This window comes from Lolium perenne, chromosome 3, assembly GCF_019359855.2.
Source record: "Lolium perenne isolate Kyuss_39 chromosome 3, Kyuss_2.0, whole genome shotgun sequence".
Lineage (NCBI taxonomy): Eukaryota > Viridiplantae > Streptophyta > Magnoliopsida > Poales > Poaceae > Lolium > Lolium perenne.
In genome coordinates this window covers 294,824,642-294,849,121 of record NC_067246.2, presented here as the reverse complement: position 1 = coordinate 294,849,121, position 24,480 = coordinate 294,824,642, and the positions used below count along the sequence as shown (strand labels likewise).

The 24,480-nt window shown below is 50.9% G+C and overlaps 1 protein-coding gene across 1 annotated transcript in view; it reads left to right on the top strand.

Moving 5' to 3' along the window:
* LOC139838217 (uncharacterized) overlaps positions 1-23,900 on the top strand; it is a 35,766-nt gene extending 11,866 nt beyond the window's left edge. Inside the window, exon 2 of the mRNA XM_071827598.1 lies at positions 23,742-23,900. Within this exon, the coding sequence (XP_071683699.1) occupies positions 23,742-23,900 (159 nt within the window). The remainder of the gene's footprint in view (positions 1-23,741) is intronic.
* The last annotated feature ends 580 nt before the right edge of the window (positions 23,901-24,480 follow it).

The following is a 24,480-nucleotide window of genomic DNA, read 5'->3' as shown; positions in this document are numbered from 1 at the left end:
GCGGATCCTCAACGAGCCCATGGTCGAGGGCTTCCAGCTCCCGCGCGACACCCCCAAGTACGACGGCACCACCAAGCCGGAGGACTGGCTGCTGGACTACTCCACGGCAGTCGGCATCGCCAAGGGCAACAAGCGCTGGGCTGTGCGTTATTCCCCCCTCATGCTACTCGGCTCCGCCCGCACGTGGCTCAACAACCTGCCAGCCGGCAGCATAAACGGCTGGCTGGACTTCGAAGCCGCCTTCATCAGCAACTTCACCGGCACTTATCGCCGGCCGGGTCGCCCTCAACAGCTTGAGATGTGCAAGCAGGGCCCCGACGAGACGGATCGCGCGTACCTGACGCGCTGGTGCGAGATGCACAACTCTTGCGAGGGCGTGCACGAGATGCAAGCCATTAGCTTCTTCATGGGCGGCTGCCGACCCAACACCATGCTGTGGCACAAGCTACGCCGCAGCGAGCCCAAGACGATGGCCGCCTTGATGGTCATCGCAGACAAGTACGCGCTGGCAGAGGAAGCCGGCAAGGCGCCGGCTGACGCTTCACCGGCCCCAGCAAGACGGGACAACAACAAGCCGGCCGAGGGCGCCTCGCACGGCAGCCGGCGGGACAACTACCGCGGCAAGCGTCACAGCGACCAGCCGGACCGCCGGTACGGCTCCGCCCACGTGGCCGCCGTGGCAGACAACGCGGCAGGCGGCAGCCGCCGCGTAAGCAAGACCGGCAGTGGAAGCCGAAGTACACCTTCGAGCAGATGCTCGACTCGCCGTGCAAGTACCACAGCGGCAAGAACCCCTCCAACCACACCACCCGCGACTGCCACTTCATGAAGCGGCTGACAAGCGGTGAACCTCTACCGCCTCCACCCCCGCCTCCACCAGCCGGCGGGCCGGGTGGCCAAGCCGGCGCAGAGAACGTCAACCTCGAGCACCACGAGGCTAACCAAGTGCACCATGCCGGCCGATATCTGGCCGAAGACGCCACCTACATCATCTTCACCTCCGAGCCCGAGGACAGGACGAGCCAAGAGCGCCGTTCCCTCGAGGTCAACGCGGTCATACCGCCGGTCCCCCAGTACCTAAACTGGTCAGAGCAGGCCATCACTTTTGATCGCCGCGACACACCGGCTGTCCTGCCGAAGCCGGGCAGCTACGCCATGGTCCTCGACCCCACCATCGGCACAACCCGGCGCAGCGTGCGTTTCTCGCGCGTCCTCATCGACGGCGGCAGCAGCATCAACATCCTCTACCGCGACACCGCCCGCAAGCTGGGCATCCAGGAGGCCGAGTTGCGCCCCACCCCCACCGTCTTCCATGGCATCGTGCCAGGCCATTGCTGCCAGCCGATCGGCCGGATCACGCTGGAGGTGATGTTCGGGAAGCCGGACCACTTCCGCACCGAGAGAATTGAGTTCGAGGTGGTGGACCTCGTGAGTCCCTACCACGCGCTCCTGGGCAGGCCGGCCCTGACCAAGTTCATGGCGGTGCCCCACTATGGGTACCTGAAGATGAAGCTGCCTGGCCCCAAGGGGGTCATCACCGTAGCCGGCGACTATCGCCGCTCCATGGACTGCGCCACGCAGAGCTCCAAGATGGCCCAGACGCTGGTCATCGCCACCGAGAAGCAGCTCATCCACGACGCCGTCGCCCTCGCCAAAGCCGCGCAGACAGACATGCCGGCTGCGGGCAACCCGGCTGGGACGACTCACTTCCAGCTGGCCGACAACACCAAGAAGATCCTGCTGGACCCGGCGCAGCCGGACAAGTTCGTCACCATCGGTGCCGGCTTGAACAAGAAATAGGAAAGCGAGCTCACCAGCTTCCTCCGTGAGAATCGGGACATCTTCGCGTGGACTCCAAGAGACATGCCGGGTGTGCCGAGGGAGTTGGCTGAGCACCACCTCCACGTCCGGCCTGAAGCCAAGCCGGTGAAGCAGCCTCTCAGGCGCTTCGCCGAAGAACGAAGGAAGGCCATTGGTGAAGAAATCGCCCGGCTCCTAGCTGCCGGCTTCATCATGGAAGTGCTGCACCCGGACTGGTTGGCGAACCCGGTCCTGGTTTTGAAGAAGAACGGCTCCTGGCGCATGTGTATCGACTACACCAGCCTGAACAAGGCGTGCCCGAAGGATCCCTTCCCCTTGCCGCGCATAGATCAAGTCATAGACTCGATCCGGCTGTGAACTGTTGTCTTTCTTAGACGCCTATTCAGGCTACCACCAGATTCCTTTGAATCCGGCTGATCAAATAAAGACTTCGTTCATTACCCCGTACGGGGCTTATTGCTACACGACTATGCCGTTCGGCTTGAAAAATGCAGGCGCCACCTACCAAAGGTGCATGCAAAAATGCTTGCAGGATCAAATCGGCAGAAACGTTCACGCATATGTGGATGATGTCGTTGTAAAGACCAAGGAGACGACTACCCTCCTTGATGACCTGAGAGAAACCTTCACCAATTTGAGAAGATTCCGGATGAAGCTCAACCCGGCCAAGTGCACATTCGGCGTGCCGTCTGGCCAGCTCCTTGGCTACCTCGTCTCTCAGCGAGGGATCGAAGCCAACCCGGACAAGATCAGTGCCCTAGAGAAGATGGAACTGCCGCAGTGCCTCAAGGACGTCCAGAAGTTTGCTGGCTGCCTGGCCTCCTTGAGCCGCTTCGTCAGCCGGCTGGGGGAGAAGGCACTGCCCCTGTATCAACTAATGAAGAAGGCGGACAAATTCGTCTGGTCACCGCAGGCGGATGAAGCTTTCCGTGACTTGAAGCGCGTGCTCTCAACCGCGCCAATCCTTGCAACGCCGGGTTCAATGGAGCCGATGTTGTTGTACATCGCAGCCACCAATCGAGTGGTTAGCGTTGTCCTGGTGGTGGAGCGCAGAGAAGCCGGCAACAGGGAGCAGCTGGTTCAGCGCCCAGTTTACTACCTTAGCGAAGTGCTCTCCCAGTCGAAGCAAAATTACCCCCACTACCAGAAGGTCACCTACGGCGTCTACATGGCGGCCAAGAAGCTCAAGCACTACTTCCAAGAGCACCCCATCAGGGTGGTTGCCACAGCGCCCTTGGCAGAAATCATAGGCAGCAAGGATGCCAACGGCCGGGTTGCCAAGTGGGCCCTGGAGCTAGCCGCCCACACCATCCTCTACGAGCCACGCACAGCCATCAAGTCGCAGATCCTCGCGGACTTCTTCGTCGACTGGGCTGAGATGCAGTACCTGCCGCCTGTGCCGGATTCCACGCATTGGAAGATGCACTTCGACGGCTCAAAGATGCGCAACGGCTTGGGAGCCGGCATTGTCATCACTTCTCCCAAGGGGGACCGGCTGGACTACGTCCTGCAGATCCACTTCGCCGCCTCCAACAATGTGGCGGAGTACGAAGCGCTCATTCATGGGCTGAAGCTGGCCAAGGAGATTGGCGTGCGTCGCATACTCTGCTTCGGCGATTCCGACTTGGTCATACAGCAAGCATCTGGCGACTGGGACGCGAAGGACGCCAACATGGCCTCGTACCGCTTCCATGTCCAGCAGCTATCCGGCTTCTTCGACGGCTGCGAATTCCACCATGTGCCACGAGCAAATAACGAAGCGGCGGATGCCTTATCCAAGATTGGCTCAACCCGGCAAGCCATTCCGCCGGGTGTCGCCTTGGCGGTTCTCAAGAAGCCATCCATCATACCGTCACCGGACTCGGATTCAATATTCGTGCCGGCTGACCCGGGGGCTGCTCAGCCGAACCCGGGGGCTTCCTCGCCCAAGTCGGGGGCTAACAAGCCAAACCCGCCGGCTAGCATGCCGAACCCGGGGACTTCTCAGTCCAACTCGGGGGCTAGCAAGCCGAACCCGCCGGCTAGCAAGCCGAACCCGGCGACCATGCAGTCGAATCCGGAAGCTCCCACGCAGGAGGCCCTGTTGGTCAGCGTATTCGAGATAAGATGCGTACCTTCATGGGCACAAGAATTCCTCTCCTACCTCACCGACGGTGTGCTGCCTGATGATAGAGTCCAGGCCAGGCAGATTGAGAGAAGGGCCAAGGCCTATACCATCATCAACCACCAGCTGTACAAACGCAGCGTAAGTGGGGTGTTCCAGCGGTGCGTCGAGCCGGCTGAAGGGATTGAACTCCTACGGGAAATCCATCAAGGAGAGTGCGGACATCACGCCTCATCCAGAGCCATAGTGGCCAAAGCCTTCCGGCACGGTTTCTACTGGCCGACTGCGCTCAGAGACGCAGAAGATTTGGTGAAGAAGTGCAACGGCTGTCAACGCTTCGCAAAGCAAAGACACCAGCCGGCCTCCGCCTTGAAAACCATCCCCATCACATGGCCATTTGCCGTATGGGGCTTGGATATGGTAGGCCCATTCAGAACAGCGCGGGGCGGCATGACACACCTCTTGGTGATGATTGACAAATTCACCAAGTGGATCGAAGCCAAGCCAATCAAGAAACTGGACGGGTCCACAGCCGTCACATTCCTCAAGGAAATCATTGTGAGATTCGGCTACCCCCACACCATCATCACCGACAACGGCACCAACTTCTCCCAAGGCATCTTCTCTCGCTATTGCGGGGAAATGGGGATCCGGATGGCCCTATCTTCTGTGGCACACCCAGAGTCCAACGGACAGGTGGAAAAGGCTAACGGCTTAGTCCTAGCCGGCATCCGGCCCCGGCTGGTGGAGCCGCTCGAGCGAGCAGCTGGCTGCTGGATTGAAGAACTGCCCAATGTGCTGTGGAGCCTGCGCACAACGACAAACCGCTCAGTCGGCTTCACACCATTTTTCCTCGTATACGGGGCCGAAGCCGTCTTGCCGACTGATATCGAGCATGACGCGCCAAGGATCAAGCTCTACACAGAAGCCGAAGCCAAAGAAGCTCGCGAAGATGGAGTTGACCTGGTCGAAGAGGCCCGGCTGCTGGCTGAGTCTAGATCTACTATCTACCAGCAAAGCCTCCGACGCTATCACAGCCGGAGGGTCCAGCCCTTAGCATTCCGAGAGGGAGACCTAGTGCTCCGGCTGATTCAGAGGACAGCCGGACAGCATAAACTGTCATCCCCATGGGAGGGTCCCTTCATCGTGAGCAAGGCAGTAGGCAATGATTCCTACTATCTCATAGATGCCCAAGAGGCTAAGAAAAACAAGCCGGACAAGGCTGACGAGGAGACTAAACGTCCCTGGAATGTCAGGTTACTCTGCCCATTTTACACATGAGAGCAGGAATGTATGTATCCCTTGTACCCCTTTTGTGAGTTATGAAAAAGCCTGCGCCAAGGGCGCTGTTTCCGACAAGTTTTTCGCGTACTTTACCTTGTTTCGCCAATTGGCTTGAACCCTCTCACGCGGTCGGCTCAGTAACGTGATCCGGTTTCCGACAGCCGGCTTCCGATCCAGCTACAGACCGCAACCCGGCTGTCCGGCTGGCGGGAGTAAGGCCTAGGGAGCCGGCACGCGAAAAACGACTAAGGGAAAGAGTAAAAGCGAGTTGACTTGCAACTTTTCATAAAAGTGCCGGATTGCCGAATTCAGCTCGTTCGACTGAAATACTGTCGGCCTCACCCAGCGGCCCGCTCTTGATCCGGCGACGGACCGCAAGTCGGACGTACGACCGGCAAGGGCACAGCCAAAGAGTGGGGCGGATGGGAAAAAGCGAACGAGTCGAAAGAAAGCAACTCGGCACACAGATGATTAACAAACACATTAAAGCGTGCCTTAATAAAAGGATAATAACATTGTCTTACATATGCACCCGGCATCCCGGGGATTTAACGAATTGTCTTGGCAAAAACATAAGGAAACAGGTAAAAGCTAAGCGCCGGCTGCATCAGCAGAGCCGGCCGCCGGGTCATCCCCGGGCACGTCGTCCGCCTCCTCGTCCTCAGCCGCCTCCTCCTCGTCGTCAGACGGCGGATTCGGGTCCGCGATGAAGAGGGACTTGTCGACGAAGTCGGCAATGGCGCAGGCACGAGCAAGCCGAGCAGTCTTGTTCTCCGCCGGGAGCTTGTCCTCCACGCCGGCGCGCCGGAACTCCAACTGGTCGAGGCTAACCTCGTTATACCAGGAGAGCACAAAAGATAGCGCCATATCGGCTCCGGCGCGCGTGGCTGACTCCTTCCAGTCCAAGAAGCGGTCGGGAGCCCTGTCCAGCCAAGCGATGAGATTGGAGAGATCTTCTGGCAGCGTCTCCGTCGGCCACAGCAGTCGCATCAGCTCCTCCGCCGCCTTCCGCAGCTCCCAGCCGAGCTTGGTGACCGGCTCCACGCGGGCGGCGAGGGACGCCGATAGTCGTCCATGGTGAAGCAATCGGAGCTCTGCTCCCCGGTGGCCTGCCGGCGATCCTCCCGCGCCCTGCCAACAGCCGCTAACGCCTCCTCCTGCGCCTCAGGGAAGGCCGCTGCAAAGAAGAAAAGCATGTCAGAAGCCATCAAAGCCGAAATAAGCTGAAAAATGCAAATTTTCGAAGTCCTAAAGTAAGCTTGGCGGCAGCCGGCAAGATCCGACTGCCCCCAGCCTGAAGATGGAGATTCCAAAGCTTTAAAGAAAACCTGGCGGTAGCCGGCAAGAACCGACTGCCCCCAGCCCGAAGATGGAGATATCGAAAAAATCAAGGTTCTGCCGCCGGCTGCCAACCTAAGCCGGCAGCCGACGGCCGAAAGCCGGCAAAGGGGAAGGCATAAGACAAAAGACTCACCAGCCAAGCCGCGGTCGAGCGCGCTAAGTTCCCCCAACCACCGCTTGGCGGTGGCCGACAGCTCGTTGGACTTGGTGGTCACCTCCTGCTGGAGCGAAAGCCGTTGCCGTTCCACCTCCTCCAACCGCTTGCTCAGACCCTCCAGTTTCTCCTCCTGCTCCTTCTTGAGGGCGGCAAGTTCCTTGAGATGGTTAGCCTCAAGGAGGCGCAGCCGTTTCAGCTCCCCGTCAGCCACCTTCAGCTTGGCGGCGGCCTGGTTCGCCTCCTCACTTGTGGCGCATTGAGCGCGGGCAACTCGGAGATCCGACTCAAGCTGCGGGACCCGGCGGCCTCAGCTGCAAGCCGGCAAAAACAAGCCGTCGATAAAACAGAAGCGTAAAAAAGAGCAAAGGCAAAGAGAGAAGGCCTCACCCTTGACAGCTTCCAGCTCGCGAGCCAAGGCGGCCCGCTCGATCTTGGCCTTGTGGTAGCTGGTCACCACCTTGTTGTACAAGACGGTGCGTCGCTCCGTAACCGTCTGAAAGAATCAGTTGCTTAGACGAAACCCGGACCGGCTCCAAGCAGCCGGACCATGCCTCGGAGGGCTACCAGGATAATAACAAATTGCAAAAACAGAAAGACACCTACCTTGTCAGCATCCTCCAGCGTTGCTAGCTGGGCCAGGGCCTCGGCGGCCTTGTTCTTAAGGGCGGCCCGGTAGCCGGAGAAGACTATCTTCATGGGCGCCGTACCAGGCTGCCCCTCCCGGTTGAACACCTCGCAGGAATCCGCCGAGTGCCACGCAGCCTCCATGGTGCCAGCCCGAGCCAAGGCTGGAGTCGAGGCAGACGGCACATGCAGCCGGGCCCCTTGGCCACGTGAAGGCCCTCGGTTGGGCCCGACGGGCCCTCGTCCTCACGAGCCCGGGAATCGGCGTCCTTTGAGCGCCCTGGCTGCCCCCTCGCCGGCTCCTTCCCGGTCGGCTCCCTCCTCGTCGGCTCCGGCCGAGGCGGCGCGGTCGAAGCAGTCGGCCCGGTGGGAGCCGTCGCATCCGGCGCCCGAGGCGCTCCCTTCGGAGAACTCTCCGGCACCACGACGTTGGGCGCGGGCCCGCCGACTCCGGTCGAAGGCGGCGCAGCCCCACCAGCTCCAGCTCCTGCCGCAGGCGGCATGCCCCTGCCGGCTCCGGCTGCCCGCTCCACAAACGGGGCGCGGCGCGGAAACATATCGTCCAAGGTCGGCCGGGCGCGCCGATCGACTCCTGGTCTCCGCCGCCAGCGCCGCAGAAGAAGACGCCCCGCAGAAGGTGGCGTGGCCGCAGGCGGCACGTTAGCAGCCGGCGGCGTGCGCGCGCGGGCTGAAGGTTGCGGGGTTGGCTCCCTCCTTTGCCGCTGAAGCGGCGACGTGACGGGAGGGGCCTGCCGAGAGCCGCCTCCCTGGGTAAACTTAATCGCGGCCCTAGTCGAACAAGCAAGAAAAGATAAGTACAAAGGAAGGAAAGAAAAGGAATCAAACAACAGAGGAAAAAGAACTCACCCGGCTTTCTCCGGGACCTTCTTGGGCGCCAGCCGGCGCTGTTTCTTGGCCCTCGCCTCCGAAGCGGCCGTGGACCCGACGCCGGCCCGCTTCCTCCCCTTCGGCGCAGAAGTCGCCGTGCTAGTAGGCGGCGCCGCGCGCAGAGGCACCGCCGGGATGGCCCCCGTGCCGGACTGGGCCGGCTCCGCCTGCAGCTGCTCCTGCTCCTGCTCCTGCTCATGCTCGGGCGAAGGCGGCGGGTTATGCTCCCCCTGGCCGCCCTGATCCTGCGCCACCAGCAGATCGTCGTCGCCAGCTTGGTCGCCGGCTAAGTCAGCCGGGTCAATGAGATCCGGCGTCCAGACCTTCGTCGCCAAGTCGCCATCCTCGATGCCTTGGCGGACGAAAAGCTGCAAACAAGACAAGATAAATATCGAGTCGGCCACGCTGCCGCAAGTCGGAAGACGGAAAAACATCAACTTACCAGTTCAGGCGGCTGCTCCCGATCGTAAGGCGCCAGCCCCCAGTCCCAGTTGTCCGGCATGTTGGCCTTGGTGATGTTGTTCACCCGGTGAGCCACCTGGGCCTTGGAGAGCTCCAACTTCGACGTCCGTGTCGGGTCGAGCAAGCCGGACATGTGGCCGATCTTGTGGACGCGCCACTGGAGCGGTACGACCCGGCGCGAGATGTAGGTGCAGAGGAGGTCCTCGGCACTCAGCCGGCCCTCCGAGACGCACTGGCCCAGGAAGTCCCACAGGAGGTTCACCTCCGCGTCCGGGTTCGAGGACTTGGCGTTGAAGCCCCAGTTGATCCGGCCGACTGGCGGGGCCGGGTTGAACTCCGGCAGGTTGAGCCGGTCGAAGGCCGGGCTTTCGTTCCGCACATAAAAGAAGGACATCTGCCAATTCTTTACAGAATCGACAGTCGGAATCCGCGGGAAGGACGTACCCGTACGAGGATAGATGGAGGCGGCGCCGCAGGTCCTCAGGCGGCCTTCGGTCGTCTGCGCCTTGATATAGAAGAGCCGGCTCCAAAACTCCACGTCCGGCCACAAGCCGGCGTAGCCTTCCATGAAGGCCACGTAGCAGCTGAGGAGGATCATGGCGTTGGCCGGCAGGTGGTGCGGCTGCAGGCCGAAGTGATCGAGGAACCGGCGGAAGAAGTCGGAAGCCGGCAGACCCAATCCGCGGTCGAGATGCGCGCCGAAGACCACGCGTTCGCCGGGCTCCGGCCGAGGCTCCTGCTCCTCGCCCGGCGCCCTGGTAATCACCCCCGCCGGGATGCGGCGGAGGCGCACGAACCGGGCAATGTCGTCATCCTGCATGTAGGAGCCCTTCCAGGAGCCGCTCGGCTGGGCCATCGAGGACGAAGAAGAGGAGGTCCAAGAGAGGCGGAAGGGCGAAGAAGAGCCGCTCCTCGCCGGAGGAGATCGCGGTGGAGAAGGGCGCGCCGTCGATGCGCGTGGCCCCGTGGCGCCGGATTGGCGGGCTTGCGGCGGTAGCTCGGCGGAGAATCGTCGGGGCGACCGCTCGCTGAGATTCGCCAGAAGAACGGCGTCGGAGCAGCGAAGGAGCAAGGCAAGGGCGCGAGGAGGAAGAAAGGGGCAAGTGCCGCCTCGGTACCGCCCCCGCGGCATTTATAGCCGACCGCGGCGGTTGGCCTCCAAGTGGCCGACGTGGGCCACGTCTCCGGATTTACTGCGCCATAACTCCTCCCACGACCGCTACCGTTACCAGAAACGGCCACACCACGTCGCCCACTACCGCACCGGATCCGGAGGGACATTGATGTGACCAGACGAACCGGCGGCAGAGCCCCGGCGTCAGGCCGGTCAAGTCGGGCGCAGAACCCTAGGCGGCGGAGACTCCGGCGCGCAGCGAGCCGGAGCCGGACAAGAAGTTCCACTCGAGCCAAAATTCATCAGCAAGGCGGAGGCGCCATCAGATCTTGCGAGAAAGCAAAAAACTGCACAAGTATAAAAAGCGGCCGGCTAGAAGCAGCCGGCAGGAACGAGCCGGATGAGGGCGCAGCCGGCTGTGTGGAAATTCTCAGTCGGCCCCTCCAAGTGCCGTCTAATATATTCGAGAAGCCAGGAAAACCTGCCTAGGTCCTTCTAAACGCAGGACCTTGCCAGCTTCGGGGGCTAATGTCGGGGGGAAGACCCCGGATAGGGCAATGGACGCGGAGCAGCCGGCTGGCCACTGGCCGGCTCGCGGCAAAGGCCGGCTGAGGAGCAGCCGGCTGGCGCCGTGGCCGGCTGGTCTGGAAGCCGGCTGGCTCTAGGTCCTAGTCGGCCTGGCTACGGCCACCAATGCTGTAGTTGGGCCGGCTTCTACAAGCCATATCCGACTGGGGTTTGTACCTCAGACCGACTCGAGGCTGGCGAGTCTTGCACTGGAAGGAACCGGGTAGGTGATCCAGGTTCCCAAAGTCCACGCTGACTCCATCTTCCGTGAAACGCGGGGCACTGTGGAGCAATAGTGCCTCGCGCCGGACAGGCCGTCAGGGCTTACGACGATCCGTACTGGGTACAGTGGCTGACGGCGACAGGGACACCTCCTCCATACCGCTGACCGTGGCAGCCGGATGGGACAGGCCACGATGCCTCAACCACTCCTGACGTCACCGCCTCGGGAAGGAGCGGAAGCCGGAGCCGGCCCAGCCGGCCGGTAAACTATAGGGTCTTATATGTAAAGTGCCGGTGCCTATATAAGCCGCACTACCCCCCTCTCGTGCGGGGGATCGATCATTTATTGCTTTCACCCACCTATAGAGCTGCCCTGTGAGAGAGACCATAGTCTTCCTTAGCCTCTCAGGACCAGCCGGACACAGCTCTAGGAGCACCATTGTACTGTGTGATCATCATATACACTCATAGCAGGAGTAGAGGTTTTACCTCCATCGGAGGGCCTCGAACCTGGGTACGTCGCCGTGTCGCTCGTGCCCATACCCGCATCCGGATACCGCCGTGAGATCCCTCAGGAACCACTTCGATTAGCCACCCTATGGCATATGCCGTGACGATACCACGACAAACCTTGCTAGCCTAAACCTTGTATCGAGAGGGAATACTTCTCATGCATCCAAATCCTTGAGCCAAACAACACTATGCCATTTGTGTCCACCATACCTACCTACTACATGGTATTTTCCGCCATTCCAAAGTAAATTGCTTGAGTGCTACCTTTAAAATTCCATCATTCACCTTTGCAATATATAGCTCATGGGACAAATAGCTTAAAAACTATTGTGGTATTGAATATGTAATTATGCACTTTATCTCTTATTAAGTTGCTTGTTGTGCGATAACCATGTTCACTGGGGACGCCATCAACTATTCATTGTTGAATTTCATGTGAGTTGCTATGCATGTCCGTCTTGTCTGAAGTAAGAGAGATCTACCACCCTATGGTTAAGCATGCATATTGTTAGAGAAGAACATTGGGCCGCTAACTAAAGCCATGATCCATGGTGGAAGTTTCAGTTTTGGACATATATCCTCAATCTCATATGAGAAAATTATTAATTGTTGTTACATGCTTATGCATAAAAGAGGAGTCCATTATCTGTTGTCTATGTTGTCCCGGTATGGATGTCTAAGTTGAGAATAATCAATAGCGAGAAATCCAATGCGAGCTTTCTCCTTAGACCTTTGTACAGGCGGCATAGAGGTACCCCTTTGTGACACTTGGTTAAAACATGTGCATTGTGATGATCCGGTAGTCCAAGCTAATTAGGACAAGGTGCGGGCACTATTAGTATACTATGCATGAGGCTTGCAACTTGTAAGATATAATTTACATGATACATATGCTTTATTACTACCGTTGACAAAATTGTTTCATGTTTTCAAAATAAAAGCTCTAGCACAAATATAGCAATCGATGCTTTCCTCTTTGAAGGACCATTCTTTTACTTTTATTGTTGAGTCAGTTCACCTATCTTTCTCCACCTCAAGAAGCAAACATTTGTGTGAACTGTGCATTGATTCTTATATACTTGCTTATTGCATTTGTTATATTGCTTTGCATTGACAACTATCCATGAGATATACATGTTACAAGTTGAAAGCAACCGCTGAAACTTAATCTTCCATTGTGTTGCTTCAATGTCTCTGCTATGAATTTATTGCTTTATGAGTAACTCTTATGCAAGACTTATTGATGCTTGTCTCGAAAGTACTATTCATGAAAAGTCTTTGCTATATGATTCACTTGTTTACTCATTGCATTTACATTGTTTCGAATCGCTGCATTCATCTCATATGCTTTACAATGGTATGATTAAGACTATGTTGGTAGCATGTCACCTCAGTAAATTATCTTTTATCGTTTACCTACTCGAGGACGAGTAGGAACTAAGCTTGGGGATGCTGATACGTCTCCAACGTATCTATAATTTCCGATGTTCCATGCTTGTTTTATGACAATACCAACATGTTTTGTTCACACTTTATATCATTTTCATGCATTTTCCGGAACTAACCTATTAACAAGATGCCACAGTGCCAGTTCTGTTTTACTGCTGTTTTTGGTTCCGTAAAGGCTGTTCGGGCAATATTCTCGGAATTGGACGAAATCAACGCCAAACCTCCTATTTTTCCTAAGCGTCCGAACACCGAAGAAGAGTCGGAGAGGGCCCGGGGGCCACCACACCACATGGCGGCGCGGGCCAGGCCTAGGCCGCGCCGGCCTAGGGTGTGGCGCCCCCAGGTGCCCCCCTGCGCCGCCTCTTCGCCTATAAAAGCCCTTTCGACCTAAAAACGCAGTACCAATTGACGAAACTCCAGAAAGACTCCGGGCGCCGCCACCGTCGCGAAACTCCAATTCGGGGGACAGAACTCTGTTCCGGCACCCTGCCGGACGGGGAATTGCCCCCGGAGCCATCTCCACCGCCGTCTTCACCGCCATCTTCACCGCCATCGCTGCTTCCATGATGAGGAGGGAGTAATCCACCTCCGAGGCTGAGGGCTCCGCTGTAGCTATGTGGTTCATCTCTCTCCCATGTACCTCAATACAATAATCTCATGAGCTGCTTTACATGATTGAGATTCATATGAGTTTGTATCACAATTTATCTATGTGCTACTCTAGCAAAGTTATTAAAGTAGTTCTATTCCTCCTGCACGTGTGTAAAGGTGACAGTGTGTGCACCGTGTTAGTACTTGGTTTATGCTATGATCATGATCTCTTGTAGATTGCGAAGTTAACTATTGCTATGATAATATTGATGTGATCTATTCCTCCTACATATGCATGAAGGTGACAGTGTGCATGCTATGTTAGTACTTGGTTTAGTCTGTTGATCTATCTTACACTATAAGGTTACTTAAATATGAGCATTATTGTGGAGCTTGTTAACTCCGGCATTGAGGGTTCGTGTAATCCTACGCAATGTGTTCATCATCCAACAAAAGTGTAGAGTATGCATTTATCTGTTCTGTTATGTGATCAATGTTGAGAGTGTCCACTAGTGAAAGTCTAATCCCTAGGCCTTGTTCCTAAATACTGCTGCGTTACTACTGCTTGTTTCTTTGTTTCACTGTGTTACTACTGCTGCAATACTACCACCATCAACTACACGCCAGCAAGCTATTTTCTGGCACCGTTGCTACTGCTCATATATATTCATACCACCTGTATTTCACTATCTCTTCGCCGAACTAGTGCACCTATTTGGTGTGTTGGGGACACAAGAGACTTCTTGCTTTGTGGTTGCAGGGTTGCATGAGAGGGATATCTTTGACCTCTTCCTCCCTGAGTTCGATAAACCTTGGGTGATCCACTTAAGGGAAAACTTGCTGCTGTTCTACAAACCTCTGCTCTTGGAGGCCCAACACTGTCTACAGGAAAAGGAGGGGGAAGTAGACATCAAGGGCCGCCATGGGCCCCCCTCATAGGCCGGCGCGGGCCCTGCCCTGGCCGCGCCGCCATGTGGAGAGGGGGCCCACAGCCCTCTCTGGCCTCCTCTCCTTCGCGTACATCTTCGTACCGAAAACCTAAGCTCCGGAGGATAGTCGCGAAGAGTCACAGCCGCCTCTGCGGGGCGGAAAACACCAGAGAGAAAAGAGCTCTCCGGCAGGCTGAAATCTGCCGGGGAAATTCCCTCCCGGAGGGGGAAATCGACGCCATCGTCACCGTCATCGAGCTGGACATCATCTCCATCATCATCACCATCATCTCCATCATCATCACCGCCGTCTCCACCGCTGCACCTCGTCACCGCTGTAACAATTAGGGTTGGATCTTGATTGTTTAATAGGGGAAACTCTCCCGGTATTGATTTCTACTTGTTATTGATGCTATTGAGTGAAACCATTGAGCCAAGGTTTATGTTCAGATTGTTATTCATCATCATATCACCTCTGATCATGATCCATATGATGTCTCGTGAGTAGTTCGTTTAGTTCTTGAGGACATGGGTGAAGTCTAAATGTTAGTAGTGAATTATGGTTGAGTAATATTCAATGTTATGATATTTAAGTTGTGGTGTTATTCTTCTAGTGGTGTCATGTGAACGTCGAATACATGATACTTCACCTTTATGGGCCTAGGGGAATACATCGTGTACTCGTTTGCCAATTGCGGGGTTGCCGGAGTGACAGAAACCTGAACCCCCGTTGGTATATCGATGCAGGAGGGATAGCAGGATCTCAGAGTTTAAGGCTGTGGTTAGATTTATCTTAATTACTTTCTTGTAGTTGCGGATGCTTGCAAGGGGTATAATCACAAGTATGTATTAGTCCTAGGAAGGGCGGTGCATTAGCATAGGTTCACCCACACAACACTTATCAAAACAATGAAGATTAATCAACTGTATGAAGCGAAAGCACTAGACTAAATTCCCGTGTGTCCTCAAGAACGTTTGGTCATTATAAGTAAACAAACCGGCTTGTCCTTTGTGATAAAAAGGATTGGGCCACTCGCTGCAATTGTTACTCTCGCATTTTACTTACTCGTACTTTATTCATCTGCTACATCAAAACCCCCTGAATACTTGTCTGTGAGCATTTACAGTGAATCCTTCATCGAAACTGCTTGTCAACACCTTCTGCTCCTCGTTGGGATCGACATTCTTACTTATCGAAAATACTACGATACACCCCCTATACTTGTGGGTCATCAAGACTATTTTATTGCGCCATTGCCGGGGAGTGAAGCGCTATTGGTAAGTGGAATTGGTAAGGAAAACTTTTACTGTTAGTGCTGATTTTATTCCTGCCTGCTGCTATAATTCATTATGGAGAGATCTTCTCTTGAATTTTTATTTGGAAAATCTACTACTACTCCAAAGGTAGTGGATGAGGCGCCAGGTAAGGAAGATGTTCCATACAAAATACCTATGAAAATTAATGAACGTGTTGTGGATAACCGTTATACAGGGGATGGAACTGTCCATCCTGGAGATCATTTATTGTTCTTACATGAATTATGCGGTTTATTCAAGTGTGCAGGTATTCTTATGGATGAAGTGAGGAAGAAACTATTCTCTATATCGCTGTCTGGTAAAGCGGCGCATTGGTACAAATTGCTGAATAATGGGGATTCTCTTGAATGGAATGATATCGTGCCCCTATTTTATTCTAAGTTCTATCCTCCAAGTGAAATTCACAAGGACCGGAACCGCATATATAATTTCTGGCCTCATGATGGAGAGAGATTGCCCAAGCGTGGGGGAGATTGAAGTCTTTAATGCTCAAATGCCCCATTCATGAGCTTCCTGGTAATATTATTATTGATAATTTCTATGCAAGACTTTCTTTTCAAGACAAGACCTTGCTGGATACTTCTTGTTCTGGATCATTTACACGCAACAAAGAATAGTTTAAAAGCGACCTTCTAAATCGGATCCAGGAGAATACTGAAGGATGGGAGAACGACAAAGATAGAGAGTCAGGTATAAAATATGATTATAAATGCATTGAAGCTTTTATGGATACTGATAAATTTCGTAATATGAGTGCTACTTATGGTCTTGATTCTCAAGTTGCTGCAAATCTTTATAAAGATTTTGCCTCTCATTATGAATTGCCTAAGAAGAATTTTGATAAGTATCATGAACCGTATAAAGATAAAATTGATTCATCTATAAATAAATGTGTTGTAATTGAAACTGTTGATTATGTTACTAAATGGGTGGAAGCCATACCCACAAAAAGTGCTGATGGTGAGACTTCTTTAAGAATGCTTCTAGATATTATTTTTCCTAGATTTGGAGTTCCTAGATATATTATGACTGATGGAGGTTCTCATTTTATTCATGGTGGTTTTAGAAAAACTCTTGCTAAATATGGTATTAATCATAGAATTGCTTCTGCTTATCATCCTCAAACTAGTGGGCAAGTAGAACTATCAAATAGAGAGATTAAATCTATCTTCCAAAAGACTGTTAATAAATCTAGAAAGAATTGGGCTAGTAAATTGAAGGAAGCACTATGGGCTTATAGAACTGCTTATAAAAATCCCATGGGTATGTCACCGTATCAAATGGTTTATGGAAAAGCTTGTCATTTACCTTTAGAACTAGAGCACAAAGCTTATTGGGCTGTAAGAGAACTAAATAAAGATCCTAAAATAGCCGGTAAGAAAAGATTGCTACAACTGAGTTCTCTAGATGAATGGAGAAGTGAAGCTTATGAAAATGCTAAACTCTTTAAAGAGAAAGTTAAGAAATGGCATGATAGAATAATTATCAAAAGAGAATTTAATATTGGGGATAAAGTCCTATTGTATCGGTCTCGTCTCAGATTCTTTGCAGGGAAATTACTCTCAAAGTGGGAAGGACCCTATGTCGTTGAGGAGGTATATCGTTCAGGGGCGATTAAAATTAGTTCTCTCCAAGGCGATGCCTCACAAGTGGTGAATGGACAAAGACTCAAGCATTATATCTCAGGTGATTCTTATAACGAAGATGTTGATGTTATTCGAGTGGAAACTCCGGAAGCTTTCATCAAAGGTCAAATTGACAGTCCGGCAGAATTCGACTTTGAATAGGTAACAGTACTGGTAATAAAAAGTTCGCGTTTTACTTTCCGAACAATGTTTTTGCTGTTTTTGGAAAATATGAAAAATTACGAGATCGAAACGGATTGGAGGAGACGCACGAGGGCGTGCCTTCATAGGCCGGCGCGGGCCCCAGCCTGGCCGCGCCGCCCTATGAGGTGGGTCCCTCGTGGCCCTATCCGACTCTGGTTCGACCTGGTACTTTCCTTGTGTCGTAAAAATTCCTGCTATATAATCCCCCGGACCCCTGGAGGTCCGTATATCGTTTTCTCGATGTGTTTTGTTTCGAGCTGTTTTCTGCCAGGTTCTGCTCCGGATCTAGATCCATCATGTCTTCATCGGGAACTCCGAAGGACAGCTTCCTTGAGGACGTCGTCAACCCGTACATGAACAAGCTGAAGATGCACCCCAAGGAATTGCTGCTCGTAGATGGGGAGTTGCAGATCAAAGATGTTCAGGGTCCTAAAGGAGAAGGAAGCTTGGAAGACAGGATGGAGAAGCTAGAGCAAGAGGTCTTCAACTACAAGAAGATGGATGAGCGTGAGGTGGACATCTTCCACAAGATTGTGTCTGAACTTATTGATGGACACAATAAGGAGACTTCAAAGCTGTGGGACGACATCCTCTCGCTTCACGACACCACCAACAAACTCCAAGCTCAACTCTATGATGTTCAGAATCAAAACTGTGAGTATGAAAACAGGTTTAAACACATAAGCCATGCTGCTAGTTTCAGGATTCCCGAGACCAAGATGTCGTTTGTTGATGGAGAGCCTCTTCCTTGGAAGTCTGATGGGAATTCATCACCACCACCGCCGAAGGAGTAATTCATCATCGGTATTGGCATCCCCTTGGTTTGTTCCAAGCTTGGGGGAGTGTCGCGTATCACATCATCACTATCTTTTACTTTTTACTATCAAGTAGTGTCATATCATGAGCAGGGAAGTTATCATATAAGATGGGGTGCAGTGTGGAAGTATCTCTCCTTAGTTGGTTGTCTATGTATCCCTTGGTGTGAGTTATCGTTATGGAATATTAATGAGAAGTCTTATCATTTACATATTGCACATCTTATTTTAGTTTGCAATTTCAATTATATGATTGATCTTGTGATTAGTATTGGTATCACTTTGGGAGCATTGAGTAAATCTATTTGGTTTTGGCAAACTTAGCATTGGTCAGTAACAACAACACTTTGAGGTTTAAGTAGAAAAGAGAAATACATGTAGATATGTTGTTTCATTGTCTTTCTTTCTTGTTAGCTCTTAAGCTTCTTATTCTGAAGTTAAAATTGTTTGTGCTTACAAGGAAGATGCATGATTGTTTCTATCACATGTATATTTGTTTGTTTCCCTCAACTCTTATGCTTGCTAATTAACCTTGCTAGCCAAAAACCTGTACTGAGAGGGAATGCTTCTCGTGCATCCAAACCTTAACCCAAACCTATGCCATTTGTGTCCACCATAACTACCTACTACATGGTATTTCCTGCCATTCCAAGTAAATACTTCGTGTGCTACCTTTAAACAATTCAAAATTTATCATCCTTTATTTGTGTCAATGTTTTATAGCTCATGAGGAAGTATGTGGAGTTTTATCTTTCAATCTTGTTGGGCAACTTTCACCAATGGACTAGTGGCTTCATCCACTTATCCAATAATTTTGCAAAAAGAGCTGGCAATGGGGTTCCCAGCCCCGATTAATTAACCTTCATAATTTTACAAATAGACACTCCTCCATGGTATGTGATTGTTGGAAGGCACCCGAGGATTCGGTTAGCCATGGCTTAAGAAAGCAAAGGAGGGGAGGAGTGTCATCTAAATAAAACTAAAATAAAAAGACACTCCTTCATGGTATGAGATTGTTGGCAGGCACCCGAGGATTCGGTTAGCCATGGTTTGTGAAAGCAAAGGTTGGAAGGAGTGTCAACTAAGAATAAAGCTTTATGGGAGCCGCTCTTCGAGAGTTTGTCTGGCAAGGGGGTTAGAGAACCCGCTACCAGTCGTTGACAACAACAAACACCTCTCAAAATGTTACTTTTATGCTCTTTATATGATTTCAAAACTGAAAAAGCTCTAGCACATGATTTAATCCCTGCTTCCCTCTGTGAAGGGCCTGTCTTTTACTTTATGTTGAGTCAGTAAACCTATTTCCCTCCATCTCAAGCAAGCATTTGAGTTGTTGTGATCAAACCATTTATATTGTGATCTATTTCATCATGCCTTTTACTCTTCCTTGTTTAGTACAAGTTTTATCCGAATGAATATAGCTTTGAAAGTTATCAATGATTATGAGAGATTATTATGATTGAGTATGCAAGTTGTGCCATATAAACTTTAATATAATCTGTTAATTGTTCTCTGACCAAGAACGAAGTTTGCCATCACCAATTATGATTTCTTATGCACCTTTATTTGTGATTACCTTTTACTTGTTTCAAGTTGAATTATATGAGGAAGTTGTTCACTAGAATGTCTTGTGTGAATTAATATGATGCTTCTTGTCCGTATTTTATTTATCGACTCTTCACTCCATATACATGTGGTCCTATTTACCGAGTTCAGTTTCGCTTGGGGACAAGCAAAGTCTAAGCTTGGGGGGAGTTGATACGTCCATTTTGCATCACTATTTTGTATCATAATTTGCTGTTATTCATTGATATATTTCATATTTAGAGGTGATACTTATGTTATTTCATCTATTTTGCATGTTTCATGATTATTGGAGGATCGCGCACCGGAGTCAGTATTCTGCTGGAAAAAGTGCCGTCAGAATGCAATATTTCGGAAGATCAACAATTGACGGAAATTATATGAAAAATCCTATTTTTCCAGAAGACGAAGGGAGCCAGAAGGAGGAGCCGAGGAGGGCTGCCATGGGCCCCCCTCATAGGCCGGCACGGGCCCTTCCCTGGCCGCGCCGCCATGTGGGGAGGGGGCCCACAGCCCCCTCTGGCCTCCTCTCCTTCGCGTACATCTTCGTCCCGAAAACCTAAGCTCCGGAGGATAGTCGCGAAGAGTCACAACCGCCTCTGCGGGGCGGAAAACACCAGAGAGAAAAGAGCTCTCCGGCAGGCTGAAATCTGCCGGGGAAATTCCCTCCCGGAGGGGGAAATCGATGCCATCGTCACCGTCATCGAGCTGGACATCATCTCCATCATCATCACCATCATCTCCATCATCATCACCGCCGTCTCCACCGCTGCACCTCGTCACCGCTGTAACAATTAGGGTTGGATCTTGATTGTTTAATAGGGGAAACTCTCCCGGTATTGATTTCTACTTGTTATTGATGCTATTGAGTGAAACCATTGAGCCAAGGTTTATGTTCAGATTGTTATTCATCATCATATCACCTCTGATCTTGTTCCATATGATGTCTCGTGAGTAGTTCGTTTAGTTCTTGAGGACATGGGTGAAGTCTAAATGTTAGTAGTGAATTATGGTTGAGTAATATTCAATGTTATGATATTTAAGTTGTGGTGTTATTCTTCTAGTGGTGTCATGTGAACGTCGACTACATGATACTTCACCTTTATGGGCCTAGGGGAATACATCTTGTACTCGTTTGCCAATTGCGGGGTTGCCGGAGTGACAGAAACCTGAACCCCCGTTGGTATATCGATGCAGGAGGGATAGCAGGATCTCAGAGTTTAAGGCTGTGGTTAGATTTATCTTAATTACTTTCTTGTAGTTGCGGATGCTTGCAAGGGGTATAATCACAAGTATGTATTAGTCCTAGGAAGGGCGGTGCATTAGCATAGTATTCACCCACACAACACTTATCAAAACAATGAAGATTAATCAGCTGTATGAAGCGAAAGCACTAGACTAAATTCCCGTGTGTCCTCAAGAACGTTTGGTCATTATAAGTAAACAAACCGGCTTGTCCTTTGTGCTAAATAGGATTGGGCCACTCGCTGCAATTGTTACTCTCGCATTTTACTTACTCGTACTTTATTCATCATCTACATGAAAACCCCCTGAATACTTGTCTGTGAGCATTTAGAGTGAATCCTTCATCGAAACTGCTTGTCAACACCTTCTGCTCCTCGTTGGGATCGACATTCTTACTTATCGAAAATACTAAGATACACCCCCTATACTTGTGGGTCATCAGCGGCTTTGGTCCCAACGAGAAGGAGGAACTCTAGGAAGGTGAGTGATGCCTTACATGAGGATTCGTGGCTTTCGGATGTTTCTGGAGAGCTATCCATTGATGGGTGGATGCAATGCACCCTGCTTTGGGAGCATTTGGAGAGAGTACCTCGCAATGGCAACACGCCGGACCAGATTACTTGGAAAGGGTCAGCGTCCAGCCTGTATTCTGCTAGGGCGACCTACAACATGCTCTGCCAAGGCAGGGTCACATGGAGTATGGCCAAGCCAATTTGGGGATCTTTTGCACCTCTAAAGTGCAAAATCTTTGGCTGGCTGGCGACGAGACGTAGGCTATGGACCTCGGACAGGAGAGCGAGGCATGGCTTACAGGATCGCCCTGATTCTTGCGCCACTTGCCTTCAGGAGGAGGATAATGTTGATCATATCCTTTCGCAGTGCCCTTATGCCAAGATGGTTTGGTTTGGCTATCTAAGAAGGATGGGCTTGCAGCTGCAGGAGCCGTAGGAGAATACCAACCTAGAGAGATGGTGGACGGAAGCGAGGAAGAGGCTGCGGAGGGAGGACAGGAAAGGTTTTGACACGTTCGTCCTGCTCATTGCTTGGACGCTTTGGAAGCAAAGGAATGCCCGTGTGTTCGGAAACTTAGAGAGACAGTTGTCCACGGCACAGATCATAGACTTAGTCCTACAAGAATTTGGCCTTTGGTGGGCCGCGAGGGGAGAGGGGAGCGGAGAGTCATGTTGCGAGAGTAGCCCTTTAGTTTTTCTTTGGGTGTGTCTATGGGTTGACCGAGGGCAGATGTTTGCATCCCCCTTTGGTTTCTTGTATTTTTGTTGCTCCCTTCTATAAAGATATGGCACGCCTTTCGCGTGCCCGCGAAAAAAGAAAATTGATTTTGAAAAGGCATATGATAAGTTTAATTGGAATTTCCTTTTTTATTGCTATAAGCAGAAGGGTTTTAGTGACAGCTGAATGATTTGGATCAAAAAAGCAGAAGGGTTTCAGTGACAGATGATACTATTTTGCTGATACAAGATAATATGGAACAAGCTAGGAACCTCAAATTACTCATATACCTTTTTGAAGCTGTGTCTGGACTAAAGATAAATTTTGATAAGAGTGAAATTATGTTGATTTTACCAGATGACAATAAAATGCAGTGTTACTCTGAACTCTTCAACTGCCAGGGTGGAAAATGGCCAATAAAATATGTAGGTGCCCCCATCTCTGCAAGAAGACCTACTATTGCTGAAATGGGATTCCTAGGTGAAAAAACAAAGAAGAAAATATGTGGCTGGGTTGGGAACAATATGTCCATTGGTGGTAGGATGGTCAATATATATGCATGTTTATCTAGTACTGGAGTTTACCAGATGTCTATGAGGCTTCTGCACAAAACCACCATAGAAGAGATGGATAAACCAACCAGATCCTTTTTCTGGGTTCGAAGTGCTAACAAAAGGAAGTATCACTTTGTCAAATGGAAGTGAATATGTAAGCCAAAGAAAAAAGGTGGTTTGGGCTTGAAAGATCTCTCCAAATTTAATGTCAGTCTCATGTTTAAGTGGTGGTGGAAGATTGAGTCAGATACTAGTCCTTGGCAGCAATTTATGAACAGAAAGTACTTGTAAGATAAAGGTATTTCCTTCTCAAAAAGAAGTCCAGGTGATTCCCCCTTGTGGACAGATATGCTGAAAGTAAAATCCATTTATCTTAGTGGAAGAAGAATGAAAATGGGGGATGGAAAATTAACAAGTTTCTGGCATGATGCTTGGTGTAGTTCTCACCCCTTGAGAGATAGTTTCCCTGATATTTTTAATATTTACAATGAGCAAAACATGACTGTGGCAGAAGCTGCTGCCCTTGGGTGGAATTTCTCCTTCAGGAGATATCTGTCACCAGACTTAACTGTGCAAGTGCATGGTCTGCTGAACATTGTGAGACAGACTACTTTATCACAGGAAAGAGATAGACCCTCCTGGAAGTGGAAAAAAATGGAATTTTTTCTGTCAAATCCATGTACAATCATCTTTGCAGGAATGCAGTGGACAAATCCTTCAGACACTTATGGAAAAACAAGATTCCCTTGAAAATAAAAATTTGGCTATGGCTTATTTGGCACAATGCTATTGCAACAAAAGACAATCTGCTGAAGAGAAATTGGTTGGGGAGCGCCTCCTGTCAGTTTTGTCATGAAAATGAATCTATATCTAACCGTTTCTTTGAGTGTGTTGCAGCAAAATTTGTCTGGAGCTTTACACAGTTTTTTGGTGGTTTCCCCATTTAATTCCAGCTAGTAGAAATGTGCAAATTGCTGGGCTTGCTGCTATATGCTGGGCTATCTGAAAATTAAGAAATAGAGCTTGTTTTGAACATACACTCATCAAATCTCCCAGTGAACTAATTAGTTTTTGCTGCTTTGTTCATGAGCTATTGGGCAGGTCTTCACAGTTCTCCCGATGGAGAGAATATCAGGGTTGGTGCTGCCAGCCTGCTCCAGCTCGCTACAGGTGCGCCTGTTCCTCCCTCTCCATCAGCAGAAGATCACCCTGGAGGATTTCTTCGCATTGCTGACGCTACGATGGATGACCCAGCTATAGATCAAATGGAAATTGGTGAATGATTTGCCTACCTGTCTGGCGTCTCAGTCCTTTGCTGCTCGATGAAAAACTTCCCCTTTGCTAGTTCCTGGTTTTGGCCGGCTTTTGTGCAAGTTTGATCTGGCTGAGAGCCTGTTTTGTACATGCCTTTTATCATGTTTGCTCCCCTGTAATAGGCTTAGCCTTCTAAAACGCTAGCAGTCGGTGGCGATCCCCCCGTCTATTCTTTCTTTTCCTGTTGGTTACCTTACTACCGTGCGCGGCAAAAACATACTTAGCATGTATGTTGTATGGTTTTTCGTTATCTTCGTGGTAATGAAAATTGATCCCATGTTGGGTCACTTGAAAAAAAACAGCGCATGATATACATCGTGGAGTTTTGCAACTTGTACAGAAAGAACGAGCGATGAAAATGAACGACCTCAACATCTGTTACATCCTTTTTCTAAGATTGAGAGATTGTGCCTTGAACTCTTCAAGGTGCCATCTAGGTATGGCCTCGGTGGAGCCATTCGCCACCTGATCTTGTGAAGGAATAAATCTGATCTTAACGAATTTGTTTGCAACTTTTTATCTTACG